This window comes from Ptychodera flava, chromosome 18 (assembly GCF_041260155.1).
Source record: "Ptychodera flava strain L36383 chromosome 18, AS_Pfla_20210202, whole genome shotgun sequence".
Classification (NCBI taxonomy): Eukaryota; Metazoa; Hemichordata; class Enteropneusta; family Ptychoderidae; genus Ptychodera; species Ptychodera flava.
Window position 1 is genome coordinate 3,587,306 of NC_091945.1, and position 21,162 is coordinate 3,608,467.

A 21,162-nucleotide genomic window follows, 5' to 3' on the forward strand; every position below is an offset into this window, starting at 1 on the left:
TTTCGACCACGCACAGGTCTTCCTCAGGGTAATAACGGAGAGCTATGAAAACCGATCTCATTATCATGGTTAACAGAGGCGACTTCAATATGAATTCAGAGAAAAGAACAGCGATCCTGATAACAACTTGGACTATAACGTTGAACGGGGACAATTTCCAATATAAAAATCCCACTACAATCCACCACCTTATGAAAATCTCATCCTCAAAGCTTTCCTCTCTGCTGTTGAGCAAGACATAAATAAAGACAACTTGTGACACACTATTGATAACATTGATCCTGACAAACGTTTAGCTATCAAACAACTACGGAATAACAATACAATAACTATATAACAGCGGAAATGATAACTGTATTGTTGTCATGGATACGCAGGACTATATAAATAATTGCTTAGAACATCTTAATAACACTGACTACTATCAGACCCTGGACAAAGACCCCACTGAGGTATACATAAAATAACTAGAATCCAAGCTAAGAAGATGGCTACAAAACAACAGGATCACCAATGTAAGGCTGAAAGACTGTTTCCCAAAGTAGCATCACCGGGACATTTTTCTGGGCTCCCGAAATTTCATAGAGAAAAGATTCCTCTCAGACCTATCATCCAACAATGCAACTCGATCACTACTCCAATGGCCAGCTTTGTCGACTTTCATCTACAACCCATAGCATGATCGCTACCGTCCTTCATTAAAGACACCACCCACCAACTACAAGATCTGCAACAGATATCACAAGAGGGCGTCATTCTAGTTACCATGGATGTAGTGTCCCTCTACACCAATATCCTACAGAGCTACGGCATTCAAGCAGTCAAAGAAATGATTGAAGAACACAACACCGTAAGAGTCAACCCCGAACTTATTTGTGAGATGTTGCAATTCATTCTCACAAAAAATACTTTGAATTCAAAGGTCAGTATTATCTCGTATATGCGGTACTGCTATGGGTAGTAAAGTCGCCCAGCCGTATGCTAATATTGAGATGGGTAAATTGGAAAGCACTGAAATTCTAGACATATACACACCGGAGTCAGACAACTGGAAACGGTTCATCGACGACATCAGATTTATGTGGCAACATGGTCTAGATCAACTTAAACAATTCCATCAATATTGTAACGCTATCCATCCCACTCTACAGTTTACCCTGGAATACAGCGACAAAGAGATCTCATTCCTGGACACACTGATGATACTCACCGAGGACAAGATTGAAACAACAGTATACAACAAACCCACAGACAAACATTCGTATCTATGGACAACCAGATGTCATCCAGCCACACATTCTAAGCTATTCAGTGGAGCCAGTCCCTCCGATACAGATGCATCTGTTCAAATCATGATTTATTTCGGACAGAGGCTACCAAACTCAAGAACCACCTCATCAAAATTCACCTCTGTTCACCATCATAGTGCGATCGGTTTCCAGAGCTCTCCGTTACTACCCTGAAGAAGGACCTGTGTGGGGTCGAAACATTGGTTTTAATAAAGGTTTAACCGTAGACTTCCGGACTTGTCTCTTTTACCGAACTTGAGTTAGAGTTTATTTCAAGTCCATGTCTCCAAACTGGTGCATCACTTTTGTAGGACTAATTGTAGTTTCGTTCCTAGCAAACTTAGTCAAAAGTGCATCCATTTGATGAAATGAATCAGTGCAAATGTGGCACGTTACGTGACACAAGGAAACAATTAGAAACGCTTACCTAAAGTGTCCGTCAAAACCATACTCCCTAAGTCCAATCCACCAACCTCGTCTTGTTTCTAACTCCAACTGCAGAAATTGAAGGAGAAATTACACTGCAATATTTATGGCTTAAAGAGACAGAATTTCACACTGTTAAAATACAGGGTGATCATCAGACGTCATTAGATATGCTAGCATGCCATTATAATTTACTTTCTCATTCGGCGTTGTTTTTGCACGGTCACGCAGGTCTGTAAGTCTCAACAAATTCATTAGGCTAACATTCTTCTGATAAACAGGGGCGGCGTAGAAGAAGAGCGACAACTTTGAAGATGAAGAAAGAGTATAGGAATACCTGTCATAAAATTATGATTCATTGCCATTACGTCCAAACAATTAACATGAACACAGTCCACCCTGAAGTGCACATCGTGTCAATATCATTTACTTTACTGCAAATTGTGGTGAGTCAGTTTTACAAGTTGACCTGCACGAACGGTCAAGTATTGCAATCAAGATATTTTATTTGAAGGTGCCAATCATCTGTAAAGACCACGTTTCTCTGCATCAACTCTGAGGCGGTCTAGACCGATGCTATGGGGGACTGTGGCTTCTGAAATCATGCCAATGTTCAGTTCCCTGGTGTTTTTTCGTTTTTTCTCTAGAGTGATACACACATTTCCGTCCAAGGCAAATAACTCTAAGAAACAAGGCTCTCTTTTTACTGGTATATTGAAATCTAATTCGACGAGAAAACAGTTGTTTCTGCTTGTTTACATTTTCAACTGAAAATAAGATGGTGGTGTTTTCTGTCGACCAGTCATCTCAGACTAAAGTACGAGAAATATGCTAAAATTGTTTTATCCTTCGGTTAAGGGTCTATGGTTTATGGTGTTTTGGATCATTATATTTAGGTAAAGATATATGGAAAAGTTTCATTTTAATTATTTTGTACATTTTAATTCAACACACGAAATCTTTCTATTCCTTCGATGGCCTTGTTTTTACATGGTGTCCAGTTGACTTTGTCTACTATGTGTGGAGCTTGGACTATGCTGATCTGTTATTACCTCACTTTTTTCTGCTCTGACCATCGTTTAAAGGTGCCAAGTACGTTCCAATTTATTATTCGCTATTCTAAAAAATCGGCAACCGTGTTTACGCCATTGTTTTTTGCCATTTGAATACATTTTATTGCTAACCCAAAGTTTAATTTCATCGACCTAACAAACTTTTCAAACATCATTCTATTTTAAAGAACCAAGTGCCAAGTTATGTTTTGGTGAATTTGGTGTTATACTCTTACGACTTCGTCTACCTCGGTATAATGACCGCCTTCCAAAATAGAGCAATGTGACAGTCGTCATATAAAAGTAGACGAAATCATGTCCGAACTTACAACTGAACACTCTGTCAAGATTCTTCGCTGAAGACATGTCAGGATAACAGATATATGTGAACAAACTTTTACCTTCACGCCTTGTGTGCAAATAACTATCGTGAAATATTATAGGAAAAACGCCCACAACGCATGTTAATTTTATAGTCCAGTCAATCTTCGAGATTTTGCACCTAATCCACCATAAACTGCAATAGAATTTTTTTCTTCAAAATGCATTTTAATGTGGTACCCAGAACAACATATTTAAAGTTTACTCGAATCCACCTTGGGGAAATATGTCTAATTTGCATAAATCAAATATGGCGGCCAACCATCCAACAAAATAACATAAGCTATTTCAGTGATTTCAAAATCTGACACTAGTAATTTGGCTCAGGGAATCATTTTAGAGGTATAATGTTTCATACAGGCACCTCGTTAATTTGCATAATTCCAATATGGCGTCCAACATTCCTACAAAAGACATTTTCGGTCATATACCACGTATTAAACAAACAATTTCAGTGATTTTAAAGTTAAAAGGATATTTCATAGGCATAGACAAACTATTTTCGAGATGCTATGATTTACATAGGTAATTTCTAATTTGCATAATTGCAATATGGTGGCCAACATACCTATAAAAGACATTTTTCTATCATATACCACGTATTAACCCTTTTGGCGCCAAGGTCTATTTTTGTCAACTTTATAAACTGTACCACGGTCAATTTTTCTGCTTTTTGCCAAAATTTTGATTAAAATCTGTAGCTCCTGAAAATGATATCCATTTGGTCCAAAATTATGGAAAAACGTACAGAAATGTTCACAGAAATTGGTAAAATATCGTATTAAAATTTTGGTGTAAAAAAATTACAGCTGTCAAAGGGTTAAACAAGCTATTTCTGTGATTTCAAAGTTAAAAGTATATTTCTTTGGCATGGTCAAATGATGTTTGAGGTGCAATGATTTGCGTAGGCACTTCGTTAATTTGCATAAATCCAATACAAAAGAAATTTTCTGTCATAAAATGTATTGAAAAATCTATTTCAGCCATTTTGAAGTTTAATTATATTTCTTGAGCATGAAGAAACACCTTTTGTGGTTCAATCTTTTAAAAGACACTTTGATGATTTTCAGAAACTAAATATGGCTGCCAAATTAATGCCCAAATAGCTTCTAATATAAATAAGGTATGGTAGAGTTTTTAGGAATAGGAATATCAAGAAAAAAACTGTCAAGATGGCACTGCACCCACCGCACTGTATTTTGCAAATATTGTTCCAATTTTTATTAATTTGTTAACCCAAGATTAAAAATTGGTTAGGTTCACCATATAGCTTGGCAAGCAGTCGTAAGTTACATGATATAGAAGGGTTTATGTATGCAAATGCATGCAAATCACCCGAATTCCTGCTTCCCTTTTATCCGAATTTCAAGATTTCCAAAGAATATAACTCTGTTCTGGCTGGGTCATATTTTCTGAAATTTTCACATTATGTTTTTAAATGCTATATAACAAAACAACTATTTTGTTTTGCAATAAAATTCTTACATTCTGAATTTGAGGCATTTTTATTTTGCTAACCATGATTTTAAGCACTTTTTTGAGTGTCAGTCATTCAGCCCATGCCATTTTAGAATGAAGATATACTCTTGTTTCAAGTGAAATATTACATTTCACAAAATAGTTGTAAGGGTTTCCTTGTCATCTTAGATAAGAAATATTCCTTCGAAAAAAACTGTGTTGGCAACGTGCAGCTCCACATTAAGTCCTTGAAAATTTATTTTTAAAAATGTAGAAAATATACAATAAATTTACATACAATAACGATCCATTTACGAATAAAAGTTTATTTTAATATGTATCTGTGATACCTGAATTCGTTAAAATACCCCATAAATATATTGTATTTTGAAAAGAATGTTAAAGCAAATTTAGTAGACTTACATATATGACTTCCGAATGGATTAAAATACGTATATGTTGATGTGCGTTTACTATTGAGTTGTAAGAAAGTCATGCAATTTTAATTATTTTTGATTTTTTTTAATATTAATATTTTTAACATGTTATCTTTAATGTTTACTGTTTTAAAAACGTCGTGGACAAAATCTTTAGTTTCTAATTTAGACTGAACCTCTTCCTTATGGACGAGTGCATCTTTGGTATACCCCCTAGATGATAGGCAAGAAGTCATCACATATAACAGCAAAAATACAATAAAGACAACAAAGATAATAACAACGCAAAAATAAAATAATGTGACCAAAATAACACACGCCACAATACAGAAAATAAAACTTAGCTCTTATGCAAACAATGTCAGACTCTTAAAAACTAGATCAACACGCAAACTCACAAAAATTGAAAATTGCATGCTTAGCAAAGACTAAAATTAATTCAAAGAACTCATTAGCCCAACAGAATCCAACTATTACACGATACAAACATGTACATATGGAAAAATGACTCAAGATGTACTTCTTTGTATTGTGTAATATTGGATTCTGTGTTTGGATTAATTGTAAGTCTTTGCTAAAGCATGCAGTTTTTAGATTTTTTGAGTTTGTGTGTCAAGAAAGTTTTTATGAATCTGACATTGTTTGCAATAGAGCTAAGTTTCAATTTGTGTGTATTACGACACTTTATTTCGGTCATATCATTTTTTCTGTTTTTTTAGCTTTGTTGTGTTAATAGTATTTTGCTGGCATGTGTGATGACTTCTTGCCTATCATCTAGGGGATCTTATAAAGATGCACCCATCCATATTAAGGGGGTTAAGTCTAAATTAAAAACTAAAGATTTTGAACACCCCTTTTTAACAGTAAACATTACAGATTACATGCTTTGACACTGTAGAGTGTTAAACACCCTTACAAATTACGAAAATGACACACACAGATGAATTCAATGTTATATTTAGAAACAGAATATATCATTTAGAAGACAAAATTCATTAACATTAACAGTCGTCATATACAGAAAAAGAAAAATTAAAAATGAATGTCAAGGACCTAACAGTTTTCTTCTTGATAGTTTCCTAGTGCTAAAAACTATACCAAAACCGTTGTTTATATTAGAAGCTATTAAGCCATGGGGCATTAATATGGCAGCCATATTCAATTTATGCAAATTTTCAAAGTGCCTCTGTAAAAATTGAGCCACTAAAAGTGTTTCTTCATACCCAAGAAAAATATTAAAACTTTGAAATCAAAGAAATAGCTTGTTTAAATGCGTGGTGTATGACCGACAATGTCCTTTGTAGGAATGTTGGCCACCATATTGGATTTATGTAAATTAACAAATTACCTATGCAAATCATAGCATCTTGAAAATCGTTTGTCCATGCCAAATAAATATACTTTTAACTTTAAAATAGTTTGTTTAATACGTTGTATATGACCGAAATGTCGTTTGTAGGAATGTTGGCCGCTATATTGGAATCATGCAAATTAATAAAGTACCTATAAGGAACATTAAACCTCCAAAATAATTCCCTGGGCCAAATTACTAGTGTCAGACTTTGAAATCACTGAAATAGCTTGTTTAACGTGTGATATATAGCAAATTATGTTATTTTGTTGGATAGTTGGCCGCCATATTTGATTTATGCAAATTAGACACATTTCCCCAAGGTGGATTCGAGTAAACTTTTAATATGTTGTTCTGGGTACCTGTTTGAAATGCATTCCGAAGAAAAATATTCTATTGCAATTTGTGGTTGGTTTAACCCTATTTCGACTGGACTATTAGGCGATTTTGACGTACATAACTGTTACTATTCTCCTACGTAACGACATAAGCAAAAACGACAAAACAACTGCAACGAAACGAGCCCCAGAGAGAGAGAGAGAGAGAGAGAGAGAGAGAGAGAGAGAGAGAGAGAGAGAGAGAGAGAGAAGGGGTTGGGAATCGATGCTTGACCTTCGAGCAGGGACATAGTTTAAGACTTGTCTGCTGATGTATAACCGTACCAAAATGACTCCGAAATAGTGCTGTGTCAGTAAAATTGATCCAAATATTAACACAAGACTTACCCTAGACTTAATCCAAGAAGTCTCGTTTGGGTCATGTAATGACAATAATTCACCACCGACAGAACGACAATATTCCCTAGATTCAGTCCATGTTTTAGATTCTACCTGCAAAGCTGTGCTGAAAAATAGCACGTATTGTCTCCATAGTTCAGCCATGAGGTGTCATTTTCGTACAGTAATCTGGAGGAGGTGGTGGGGACACTGTTAGAGGCGTTAAGCCTATAAATTCAAAGAAAGAGAAGAACATTAAAAAATTGTCAATAGATTTAATAATTAAATCACGTGATTCGTGAAGTATCTTTTCACTTAATCATCAATCACAAAACAATTATTAAGAGAAGGTAGAAACTTGAAGAAAGTTCTATCTGTATATGGATCCTGTAAATCGCCATAAAAGCATAATATAAGAGTGATGTCACTATGTAACATGAAAATTAATTTCTTCAAATATGGAACATGCCTAACTTAATCGAATTAGTGTCTAATAAAATGGTGCCTCAGCTATAAAAATACTTCAACAACACTATACCAAAATACTTCAACAACACCAATACATTAGTGTATTCAGATGGCAAACAAGCAAGTGGGTGAGATAATTTGCCCCGAGACTTTTCATTGATGCAGACATTGTCATTTCAAAACATCTGGCCCATATCATAAATAGTTCTCTTTCAAGAGGTGTGTTCCCAACCACTTTAAAAATTTCCAAAGGTACGCCAATCTTTGAAAAAGGAGAACGGAACTTGTTGGGAATTACAGACCAGTGTCTATCCTACCATTGTTCAGCAAAGTCATCGAAAAAGTAGTTAAAAAACAGGTCACCTCATGGTTTTAGAAAGAAGCAAAGCACACAGTTAATTTTGACAATGTTAGTAAACCATTTGCTACATGAAATAGACAAAGGAAATTCTACTTTAGGGGTATTTTTCGACTTTAGTAAAGCTATAAACCATGACAAAACTAGAGCATTATATGTTAGAGACCGTGTCTACAATGGATACAATTTATTTATCAAACCGTTCTCAATTTGTTCAATTCAATGCCAATGTGTCAGAGAAATCTAGCATTCATCAAGGTGTTCTCCAAGGATCAGTGTTGGGTCCGACTTTATTTTTTATATATATAAATGATCTTCAAAATTCTTGTCCTTTTTTCGATTTTCGTTTGTTTGCTGATGATTCCCATCTTTTTTCATACTTACTATGGTTAAGATTGTATTGATCTAACTACTGTATTATTTTACTTAAATGATGTTCAATTGTGATGAGGTTCCAACATATTAACTATAAATAGGAGTAAGACAAATTTTATTATATTTAGAGACCGTCGTAAGAAACTGAATGTCTCAGGTTCAAATCAGAGAAGTTGATGTTGCTCCTTTTGTTGGTATTTTGTTGGATAAGCATCTCTTTTGGTGTGAACATTTTGATAAGATTATTTGGAAGACGTATGGAATTTTTTACAGGCTCAGATCTATTTTACCTTTACACATTTTGTTACTTTCGTACAATGCATTTATACTTCCCTTATCAGCTACGCCTAGACGTTTTGGGAATTACTAACTGTACTTTAGCAGCGCAAAACATGATTGTTGGCACGATGATGTTCAAATCAACCACATGACCACACAGCTCCTTGTTTTACTCAACTTAATATTTAAGATGTTTTTAAACTCAAGAAATTTCTCTTTTGCCAAGTAGTAATTTAGTGATTTTCTACGATATTATAATCAATTCAACGCTTTTCCTCTATTTTCCATAAAGAACTATTTTTATTGTTATTATGAGCCCTCTTTGCTAACTTTGATTTTCTGACAAATTATCATGACTGGGTTTGGGCTTTCACTAGCTGTAAGCTATTTCTCAACTCCCCATTTATCCGCTACTTTTTTACTTTCTCCCTCTCTCTGTGTTATGTAACTGCCTTTTCAAACCGGTAAATAAGCCAATGATTATTGCTATTATTATCAGGTTTGCTTCTTTTTATATACTCTTTGATGTACTCTGGAAAAAAATCACAGGGCTTATTTGAATTAGAATACATCAAATAGACGATGAACTGCTTGATGTATGATCATCACCTGTTGGTATTTCGCACATCCATGCCGACAGGAAGTCCCCGCAAGGTTTCATCTGCCAACGGTGAAATGCGCGGGCAGCACAGTCTTTTGCGTCGTTGTTCCTGTTATATGCCCAGTTTGAGTAGGTCAAGGCAGAACCGTCACTCCACTGATACACTAAAATAAATAGACGAAGCACGAGATTGTATCTTTTGCTAACGTGTGTCTTGTCAGCACGAAAACGTCCTTGCGAGCACGACATTGTTTCTTGTGAGGATGAGAAACTTTCTAGTGCGCACATCAAAATATCTTTTCCTCAGGAGAAACTTTCCTTTGAACACAAGGTACTGCCTTGTGCCAACGAGAAAGTTTCTGGTAAGCATGACATTTGTTCTCGACAGTCCTTATGTGAAACTACATTGAGCTCACGAGAAGTTTTTTGAGAGTACACGAATCTTTCTTTTGCTCACAAAGTAAGTTTGTCGCAGGCAAAAGAAAGTATTCTAGCGAACACAAGATTAATTTTTCTAGTCAACCTTAAACTACTTCATCTCATGCCTGCAAGATCGGGTCATTCTGAGCTATATTTGCATTCCAACAATCATTATTAGAGAACAGTTGATGCGAAACATCAAAATTGAATGACAGTGGTCCAGTGTTGAATCTTAAATATGGATTCACGGTATGGAGTCTTCAAAGGGAGTGCAAAATATTGACCTAATGGTGCCTTCAAAAGCATGAAGGTGTTAGGTTATAGATTGTAGGGACGCAATTCTGCGCGAAATATTTTGGGATTGTTTACACCATAAAAATGAAATGTGTGAAATAATTTTAATTACAAAATATCTTACCTCCTTCTGTAGAGATGTCATTTAAACCAATCCAGCAACTTGTAAACCTAGTTACAAAATGCAGATCAAAATAATAAGTCTGGTGGGTCTATGTCAAGTATGTTTCTGTCCTCTGTGTATAGCTACCTCTTGTCAACAGAATGCACATTTTAGTGAATAATTTTGGATAGGCCTGGGCGTTTGACTTATGGACTCATCCTTGTTTGGGCTACAAAGTAGTAGAAGCGGTTACAGGGACGTTGTCAGAAGTTTGTAGAGTCGTAAATCCTCTTTGAAGTCATTAGATCGATTAAACATCTTTTCTGGTGATTTTTTACCTGCTGTCATTTGTTAGTGTTTTTTAGTGGATTATTTTAAACCCGTTAGTCCGAGCCACTCTTGGTCAATCAAAATCCAGTTACATGTATATCGATTAAACCCACTGAAGAGCTCCCCAAAAGACGATCGTCTGAGAGTATGCAATTTGTGAGTTCCCAGATACGTTTTGCCACAAAGTGGAAAAATTGACTGTACTGTGACAACAAAAACAACATATTTTTGAAATGTGCGAAACAAGACCTTGAATCTGTAAAAGTTTGACAAAATGCAAAGACTAGAAGATCGTAACATTACTTAAAATGAAGCTTCTATTCTCTAAAATGTTGAATGTTATAGTGGTAAATTAAAAAATAATAACTTATCGAATCGATTCACATATTTTTTCTTTTAAACTAAGTTTTTCGCTGTTAGAAGTTTTAATTATGTGTAGCTGTACGATGAGGATGTTGATATTTCTATTCACTGCACAACTTGAACTAAATGGCTTGTTGTATCGATTTAAAGTGATTGTCTTGAAAGACGGTGACTTTAAATCATCGTTTTGCAAAAAATCAAGCACTCTTACCCCGTCTATTTCTTTTATTTCGATTATTCTAGTTTACCGGTATTCACAAAATCCTAATCCAAAGGTACGACGATAGTTTCAATGTTAGCTTAGACATAAAAACAGATATTGTTTACTGTAGGTTAATAAAAACACGATTGGAACTATTTTGGGATAATTGGGTGGTGACTGCAAATGTGATATCTTTTTCTTTTTACATTACACACTTGTTTTTATACTTAATTTGTATTATTGCAACATTAAATTATCTGGCACCTGAAACTTTTGAGAAATTTAAAGATTATGAAAATCCAATTATCCTAAATTAATTCCAATCGTGTTTAAAGAACATGACAATAACAAAGGGTCATCTTGAACCACATCTCCGTAGTTGTACCAGGTCTCTTGAAGGGTGCGCGAACAATGTTAAATTGCTAATGAAACTAGTCAGAATTGACTTAAAAGGCAAATTTAATGTAAAGCACTTTAAATAACAGTTTGTCTTCCGTTGCTGGCAGGTTTTGAGAAAAACATTAAGAAAACAAACATAATGTTAAAACTTTTGCAAACAAAAATATATTATTTTTCCAACAGAAACTAAATAAAAAATAAGCTTAATACACTTGTGGTTTCGTCGGTGTTTTTTTTCCTGGCTGGCTGGTAGGTTTTTCAAAAGTCCAAGGACAGCAAACAAAGAATTTTTTAAATGGCCTAATCTGGAAAAAATAACCACATTACTATTGTGGAACAAAGCCAGTTGTACTGTCACTCATCATTTGAGAAACAGGTATGTCATATTTCCATAAATATCTCCATGCCACCATATAACTTCAAATTTCACTAATCTACTTTCTGAGAATCCCACCACACCAGTATTTGTGCCAATAGGCTGTGTCTCACTCAAAGTCTTCATATTAGTTACAAGGTCTACCCTATGTAAGGATTTATAGGTAGCTATATATTTACAAACAATCAAATTCAAAGTCTCGATGGTATTGATGGTATCAACTGCCTCATTCAAGTTCGTAAAATTATTTTGAGATCATTCATGTAGTACGTCTTTTAGTAGAATGGACAAAGACGGCTGGTTATCTAGCAAAAGATCTTGATAGAGAGTACTCATTACGTATTGTCGCATGCCGTTCAAATATACTGCAGCTAAGTAACAAAGGATTTTACATCTGCACAGATGAATCTCAATACTTGTGACATGGTTTTCAAGTTAGTAGATGTCCATAGATTCTGAAGCACGAGAAAAACGCTTACCAATGAAGGATTGTGCCCCGAAAGACAAACATTTCTTGTCTTGGTTGCTAAAACTGGCGAGAGTAGCATTCCTCTCACGACAATAATCTGCCGCAGCATTCCAATTTAAGGTCTGTTTTCGGACTTCATCTACTCGAAATATCTGCAATAAACATAATCAAATATGCACCTACGTGTGTAATCTATGGATTTTTGTCGTCCAGGAAGTTTCGGTATCAGATGACGCGGAGTACATTAACTTTTAGTGTTATTAGACACTTTTTGGGCTTTGACCTTTGACTCATAACAGCTCTCCGTCAACACGAGCGTAAAGTTGGCGTTATACTTATAATGTCCTAAAAATTACAGGCCAGTTTCTAATTTAACATGTATTTCCAAGCTGGTTGAAAAAGCAGCATTACTTCAAATTAATTCGTATTTATGTAATAACAACCTCTACGCTAAATGCCAGTCTGCCTACCGAGAGTGTCACAGTACAGAAACTGCGCTTATTAGAGTACTGAATGATGTTTTGTGTGCCCTTGATTGGCGGTGCGAAGTAGTTTTAATACTCCTGGATCTTTCTGCAGCATTCGACACCATCGATCATGACATTTTAATACATAGGCTACACTGTAGGTTTAGAATCATGGTACTGTGTTAGAATGGATTCGTTCATATTTGAGGGGTAGGAAAACAAGTATATGTGTCGGATCTATGGTGTCAAAAGCTCAACCGCTTGACTGTGGGGTACCCCAGGGCTCTGTACTTGGTCCTGTACTTTTCAATCTGTACACCGCCCCACTTGAAGACATCATAGATAAGCATGGTTTACAGTCTCTGTTTTACGCTGACGACTCCCAGTTATACATAACTTGTTCACGCAATACTGCTCCCATTTCTAAAATTGAGAACTGTATTGATGAGATCCGGCTGTGGATGCACGACAGCATGTTGGCACTTAATGATGGTAAGACGGAGGTGATAAGATTTTCCTCCAAGTTTGGTGGTGAGTGTCAACCCCGTGCTTGTGATGTAAACGTAGGGGGAGTCAGCATTCATGCATCAACCGAAGTTCGGGATCTTGGTGTTATATCAGATTCATCTGCAACTATGTCAGCCCATGTGACAAGTTTATGTAAATCAGCTTCATTCGCCTTATGGAAAATTGGTAAGATTCGCAACCTACTTGACCAGAGTTCTACGGAAAAATTGGTACATGCTTTTATTACGTCCAGACTCGACTACTGTAATAGTCTACTTTTTGGTCTTCCAAAGTATCAGATTAAGAAATTACAACTTATTCAAAACTCAGCAGCACGTCTTGTTTCATAAGTTAAGAAATCAATTCCTATACAACCAGTATTGCATTACCTGCATTGGCTTCCAGTTCACAAGCGCATAGAGTACAAGCTTTTATGTTTAACATACAAGATTCTGCATGATACGGCCCCATTATACTTGAAAGAACTTTTAAGTGTCCGTGCTCCGGGTTGAACCCTTCGGTCAACCACGAATGATTCATTCAGTTTGTATCAACCAGTATGTAATACAAAGTTTTACGGTGATAGAGCTTTTGCCATCTGTGCACCACGGCTGTGAATAGGCTTCCATTAAATCTTCGGAGTTCGACAAGTTTTAATGTTTTTAAGTCTGGACTTAAAACACATTTATTTTTAGAAAGTTCTTAATGCTATTTTTAGAGTTTTTTAGATTGTAGCAACATTTTATCAACTCACTGTGCTGTACAGCGCCTGTACAGCGCCTTGAGATGTCTTTTTTACATGGAAGGCGTTTTTTAAGAAAGAAATATTATTATTATTATTGTACTTGGGCCTCAGCCCAAGTACATTTGTTTTCATTCCGTGGGAAAAAACTGTAAGGTATAACCATTTCTGGCTGAGACCAGGGAGGGCAAAATGTATTGGCTTCATCTTTCTTGGCATAATAAATGGCGTAATGATGTTAACTGAATGGAAGTGCTGCTCTCAGCCAGTCTTGAATAAGTGAGATGTGAATATTAATGCTTCTCTATCTGAGTTTTTGCCACAAAATCTTCTGAATATAATCAAAATGTGCATCGAAATGCTACAATTAATGCACCCTCCGTTTCCTAGGCGATGGCACGACCCTTGCTACACCCACTGGACGAGCCAAAGTGGGAGGGGTAATTTCAGTTTGGTCGAACAAGAGGGCTCGAGACCAGAATTTAACATTTAAACTTGAAACATGTTTAATCGCTGACAAGATGTGGACTAGTCTTAACCAAAGTGAAAGAGTGAAAAGGAAAGGTTTTATATCCCGGACACAATGAAAAACATTACGACTGGAAACTGTACCCCAGTTGACAATAGTAATGCCCACAGCGATGGAGAACACTTATCTTGAGCTGAGAAACCAGACCATCATTTCGAAATAGAGCTGCAGATTCGAGAAGCTCGTTCAAAATAGCTAGGTACACCCCATAAAGGGGTGGTTTCGAGTTTTGAGGGCAAATTTCGCCTCCTTCATATAGAAATCGTACGTTTGTTTTTCCAGGAGAACACACCATTTGACACAAAATTTGCATGTAAAGGGGTCGCCAGTAAGCACGTGGTCAAATCTGGCATAAGAAACAATATGAAATGTTGGTAAAGCCAGTCCAAAATAAACTGATTTGAACTTTTGTGTTTTGTAATTTATACCACTGCAGTAACATTACCTTTTTTTGACAACATCACACAATGTAATACGTTTTGAAACTGAATACTCCGACGTATTTCTGTGTCTCCTTTGCTAAAAAATACGGTATGCCGATTACCATGTAAGGAGATGATGACGTCAAGACAGATTTGCAGTGCGTTTGGTCCTGGATGGTGCACGAAGTTTTGTCAAGGTGGCTTGTGTATTTATTTCCTAAATGGGAGAGATTAGGGTCGATCTAAACGAAGGCAGAAGAATGTTATGATACTCTAAGCGAGCTGAACTCTAACGCGAATGGTTGGAAATTTGAGGATGTCTAGAATGATCTCGTCTCATTAAGATTATTTGGCGGTCAGTATTGAATTTCAACTGCGTCACAAGTTTGCGAAATGAGTATTCCGTCGAACGGTCAACGAACGATATTTTAGAAATCTGGAGACATGGCACATCGCATTTTTATTTTAGTATTTTATATTTTACAAAAGATTTAAGAAGCAATGATTTTGTCGAAAATTCTGAAAAAAATATATGAAAATTTGATCGCGAACACATTTTCACGTTGGGGTCAACTAGCCTGCGTACGATGCTGTGTGTTCCGCTACAGCTATTGCCCCGCTCACCACAGCCCTGCAAAGACCCGTACGTAGGGTCGGTGACTTCAAATCCATTTTGGGACTTGACGTAAAAAGCCAAATTACTGTCGAAATTCAGCGTTCTTGGGCCCAAGTCGTATCCCACCCCACCTCAGCTACTCGATCGCTTCCAAAAATGACAGTCTTTTATTCACTTCTCGTAAATAACCGTCGATGTCGGCAACTCTCTCGCTAGCCCTGCGTACGATGCTGTGTGTTAGCTGTAGCACATAGCATCGTACGCAGGGCTAGGGGTCAACATGGGGTCGAAGCCATGTTGCCTCAAAACTTATTTCTGTCTGCACTCAAAACTCAAAAATGTCGGATATGAACCTGAAAAATCGATGCAATTTTGTCAAACTTCGGCGAAATTTCAGCCTATAGACAAAATTTCATCCAGGTAAGGTAAATTTACTGAAATTTGATCGACAAATAATCCTGAGCTTGAACGTGGCAGCTCGCCTTCTCCGGGAAGTCAAGCATCCAGCTAGCTGCACATACACAGTTGCCCATATGGCCAGGTTTATGAGATTGTTTTCAAGCGACGGCGGCAGACTGTACGGGGCTCTGGATATGACCTACCGCCAGTGTAGCTGTAATAACTGTTGCGTTGTTTTTAGTGCCCACGGACGAAGTCCTGGGGGAGTTATAGGTTTGGTCATGTCAGTCCGTCGGCCGTCCGTCCGTCCGTTCACGCAGATATCTCAGACATGCCCTGGTCAATGTCTTTCAAACTTTGCACAAGAATAGTACCCAACCAATACAGATGCACGTCGATTTGTTTCACAATGCGATCGAATTTGGCCGTGTTAGAGGACTTTTTAGTTTACACCTCCATAGACTCCCATGTATAAGGCCAAGAAAAATAAAATTTAGTTTCTCATCGTATTTCATATTGCCTATGCAGTGACACAGTTTTGTGTCCCCACGGATAAAGTCCAGGGGGCTTATAGATTGGGTCATATCCGTCCATGAGTCCATCAGTGAGTCCATCTGTTCACGCAGATATCTCAGACATTTTGACAAAATATCATGTGACCTTGGTGACCTTTGACCTCAAATATACATTATTGTCCATAACTCAGTAACCACAAGTGCTAAACCTTTCATATTTGGTATGATGGGACACCTTATGACGCCACATATTGTACCCCATTAATTATGCGCATATCTTATTTTGAGCGAGCCAATAGAGCTAGAGGTCTGATTTTTGGTATATAGGGATAACTTAGCAATATAATTTGTTTGACAAAACGTCACGTGACCTCAATGACCTTTGACCTCAAATATACATATTTGTCCACAACTCAGTAACCACAAGTGCTACACCCTTCATATTTGGTATGATAGGACACCTTATGACACCATATATTGTACCTCATTAATTATGCGCATATCTTATTTTGAGCGAGCCAATAGAGCTAGAGGTCTGATTTTTGGTATATACGAATAACTTAGCAATACAATTATTATGACAAAATGTGACGTGACCTCAATGACCTTTGACCTCAAATATATATATTTGTCCACAACTCAGTAACCACAAGTGCTACACCCTTCATATTTGGTATGATGGGACACCTTATGACACCACATTTTTACCTCATTAATTAAGCACATATCTAATTCTGAGCAAGCCAATAGAGCTGGATGTCAGATTTTTGGTATATAGGGATAACTATAGGGTAGAAATCTAAATGTGCCCATCTAAATATTAGACATCTACCATCGAGAACAAAAGAAATCTGCTGTAATTTGAATATTTAAGGAGTCTAAGCAATTTCCACTATAAATAAAGAACCCTGCCTCAAACTCCACAAAAGTTGCTAGACATATTTTGCCGTTGTCATGCCATTGCTTCGTTTAATAACCAGTTAATCAAATGCCTAATTGACAGGAGGAATTCAAGACCATATTTGAATAGTAGTATATATTGTCCTCAAAATTACTCTATCACGGCCCAAGTACTCATTGCCTTCAGCAATACTGCCTTGTTATTATTATTATTATTATTATTACTCATCCTCATCCTCAGTAGTCAGGTGGCTTAACAAAATATCGTTACACTGATGACAAAAGTGCCAAATTTGCTACAGAGGTTCACATATACGTGTAGATCAAATTAGCTATTGCTCCAAAAATTTGGGCCAGCGGAAAGGCTCGATATTTTTTTAATCAAATTGACAAAACATCCCAAACTACAAATAAAAGATAAAATTTATACAAACCAATTATTGTGATGACGTTATAACGCCAAAATGGCCGATCGAATTCAAAACATCCCCCATATCGTGTGATAATGTTCAAATACTGTTAATTAAGCCTGTGTCGAGCATTTTAGTGCCTGAACTGAAATTAACACCCCAAATTACGGACAACACATTCAATTGATGCAAATGAATTATTATGATGACGTCATAAAACCAAAATGGCAACAGAAAATTACAAAATGGCTTATTATGAAGTTCACTACGCTTAGTACAATATCTCATTTACGTGACAAAATAATAGTTTAAAGGTAATGTAGAATTTGTCTTGATGATCAATAAACTCAAATAAATGATAAATGTACCAAAACTTAGCCAATAAGCTCAACAAAAGTTACACATTATTATGAAATTATTGATTATACTCTACTCTTCACTCTTTTAAAACGAAATGTAAGTCTCATCTTTTGGGCAAAATGTAATTTTTGAGCCATTTTTGGCGTTTTTTTTTTATATTTTGTCGTCTGTTTCTTGATGTCTTAATGTTTTGTTTTTCTCTGTTCTGTTTTTTTTATATTTTTTTTTTAATGTACATATTGTAATATTTCTTGCATCTCGACACTGTGTGAGAAGAGCCTTCGGCTCAACAGTCTATCGAGTTTAAATAAAGTCTAATAATAATAATAATAATAATTATTATTTAACAATAGCCTCTGTCTGAAAAACAATCAATGTAAAGGAAATGAGGGCAACTTTACGCATCGTTTCTACCTTTGAAAGTGTTACGATATAGTGAGTAGATTAATAGTAGTGTGATTTCATGATAATGAAAAACATGGCAAGAAACCAGTGAATAAACCATGCCTTGACCCTGGTCATGTGACCATGGTCCCCCCAAAAAGGTTTTATGTTTGTGAATTTGGTCTTTTGCTTCCTTTTTTGAGAAGCCTTTTTCGTTTGTTGAATTTTCCGGGTTTTTTATGTCTCGGTGTGTGGTGATAGACACATAGTTTTGTGCTACAGTAGTTCTCTTTTTGGAGGATGTGCTGGCCTAAAAAAGATCGTTTCGTCAGGGTTTTATGAACAAAGAGAAGACTTTTTTGCCTTTTGAAGCTAGCTTACCATGATAAATTCGTGAATTTTATGAAAAGCGTCTTTACCTTTCGTTTTTGGTATCGTTTTGCTGTTTGGAAACCAAAAACATAAAAACGTCAGGAAGAACATAAGCAGAAATTCGACAATTAAACAAAAACAAGAACTCAGACAAATTCTCAGACTCATAAAATCTTGCAGATCAAACCTTACTAAATGTTGAAATCAAAGCATGAAGCAAAGGCTTGAAATTTATTCCCATTCCGAACTGTGCCTGCACAGAAACATTGTCCTATCAGATATCAACAAATTTATTCGCATCGTAAGATTGTGCAATATCATGAGAAACAACAATCAATCAATCAATCAATTTGACATCTGTTCTAAGACAAGTCAAATGTCGACTCTAATAACAGCGGAAAACCTAAAATTGTCAAACTGTCTCGAAGCAACTTAGATCGATAGAGGAATTTCCATTCGCAACCCAAATAAGAAATAACATTACTCTAACAGAAAGACTGCTCTGAACAATCTGTCTAAAACAAACAAATCACAATAAACCCATCAATAAGTAAGAGGTGTAGCAATTGCGAATACAACAAATGACATTAAAGAAAGTTATAGACAGTTGCGAAATGTACACTATTACTGTGCATTAAGGCAACATTTGGTGACATAAACTATACGGTGGAAATTGTATATGGAATCATTTATCTGTGACAAGAATAACATTGACGAGGTGATTTACAGTTTCCTCATTCCCATAAGTAGGATAATTTGTACACCACGATCGTATCTCCTGTCAAAAATACACAAAACCCAAGCAGAAGGAACAATCGTTATCCAACGTCTCAATAGAAATAGCTGCTCGACTCCAATAAACTAAATCTCGGAATTTATAGACTTTGTCATAAAACCGATCGTTAAAGACGACTTGCATATATCAGGGACACAAAAATTTCATTTACTAGTTACAATCAATAAAAATACAAGCAAACTCTATTCTGGTAACATTAGACGTGGCATCAATTTAGGAAACATGCCAAAAATGAAGCCATAAATGCAGTAATCGTAGAGTTGGACTCTGAAACAGTACAAAAAACACACCAACAACGTACTAGAAAGCCTTCCTTTTGATTATTCTGAATTTCAGCATATTTTAATTCAACTGAGAAATATACAAACAAATATATGGATACAGCACGGGCTCACCATAAATAGCTGCTATCACATACCATGAAACGGAGAAAGCTATATTAAATCCCAAATCCGGTCAATATTCGTATGGAAACGTTTAAAGGTGACATTTTCATGATTTACTCAGGAACAGAACATAAACTTACAATATTCAGAACATTCGTCGAGGAGTGCACACCCTGTACCCTACGTTCAACTGGGGAATTCATAATTGAACATTCTATCGACAAAATCTCATACCCTGACCTTGTGGTCTTCAAATGCCAGAGACGCAATCGAGAGAGATGGCTCGACTGTAAAACCCACACAAAATCATCTGACGATATTTACCTGCCACCAACCTTCAAATGCTTCATTAAAGATGAATTACTCAGATATGTTCGCACATGCAACAACAATATGGACTTCACAAAAAGCCAATTTCTCAACGCAAAAACTTTAACAACGAGATTACAAAAAGAAAAACATAGCTTGTATCAAAAAGAAGTTAATGTAACAAAACGTCAGCCATCCTTCATCAACAAAAATAAGAGTAATGATGTAACCAAAAACTTGTAAGCATAACCTCATCAAAACCAGCGTAATCATACAATGTGAAACTGGAAAATAATGAAGGGCGATTATACGCTGGCCAAGGTTTTTCATAAAACCTATAATAACGTATAAAAGGAAAACAAAACACAGAAGATATCCTCCTTCAAGCAAAATTCAAACACAGGGATAGTACAAATGAAAGGTCTGAGCAACAATCAGACCACAATATAATGATCTTAGCATCTCTCTTTGATGGCTTCCATCAAACTAAGAATGTTGGAATACAAGACCATTCAAGTAACTAAAGAAGGGACCCCATTTTGACCCGAACCGCCGCTAGGAGGAATCACCAACATAAAACCTTTTTTTTTCTTGGACCCAGGTCACATTACGAGGGTCAAAGCACTATCAATTCACTGGTTTCTCACCAGGTTTCCCTATCACGAAATCACATTGACCTGCCCACGATACCGTGTCGTAAACAGGGTTGAACCAGTGTGTGATTCGATTTTCCAAACACAGATCATTGTTAATATAACTAATCTCATAAAAGTTTGTTACTTTTGTTTAACTAATTGGCCAATTTTTGGTACATTTATCTGTTATTTTGGGTTTATGGAATATTAATAATAATTGTATATTACCTTTATACTATCATTTTGTCACGTAAATGGGCTATAGT

At 36.1% G+C, this 21,162-nt stretch overlaps 3 protein-coding genes across 4 annotated transcripts in view; 1 reads left to right on the forward strand and 2 right to left on the reverse strand.

The window, feature by feature from the left end:
* LOC139116693 (uncharacterized) overlaps positions 1 to 21,162 on the forward strand; it is a 559,130-nt gene that overhangs the window by 46,626 nt on the left and 491,342 nt on the right. The gene's annotated exons all lie outside the window — the stretch shown is intronic.
* Positions 1 to 21,162, reverse strand: part of LOC139116689 (macrophage mannose receptor 1-like) — a 155,392-nt gene that overhangs the window by 13,568 nt on the left and 120,662 nt on the right. The gene's annotated exons all lie outside the window — the stretch shown is intronic.
* LOC139116694 (snaclec A3-like) overlaps positions 1 to 21,162 on the reverse strand; it is a 60,942-nt gene that overhangs the window by 2,781 nt on the left and 36,999 nt on the right. The window contains exons 4-8 of the mRNA XM_070679286.1: positions 12,158 to 12,299; positions 10,030 to 10,076; positions 9,200 to 9,355; positions 7,120 to 7,338; positions 1,717 to 1,784 (exon numbers count right to left, since the gene is read on the reverse strand). Of these exons, the coding sequence (XP_070535387.1) occupies positions 10,051 to 10,076; positions 12,158 to 12,299 (168 nt within the window). The 3' untranslated portion in view covers positions 1,717 to 1,784; positions 7,120 to 7,338; positions 9,200 to 9,355; positions 10,030 to 10,050. The remainder of the gene's footprint in view (positions 1 to 1,716; positions 1,785 to 7,119; positions 7,339 to 9,199; positions 9,356 to 10,029; positions 10,077 to 12,157; positions 12,300 to 21,162) is intronic.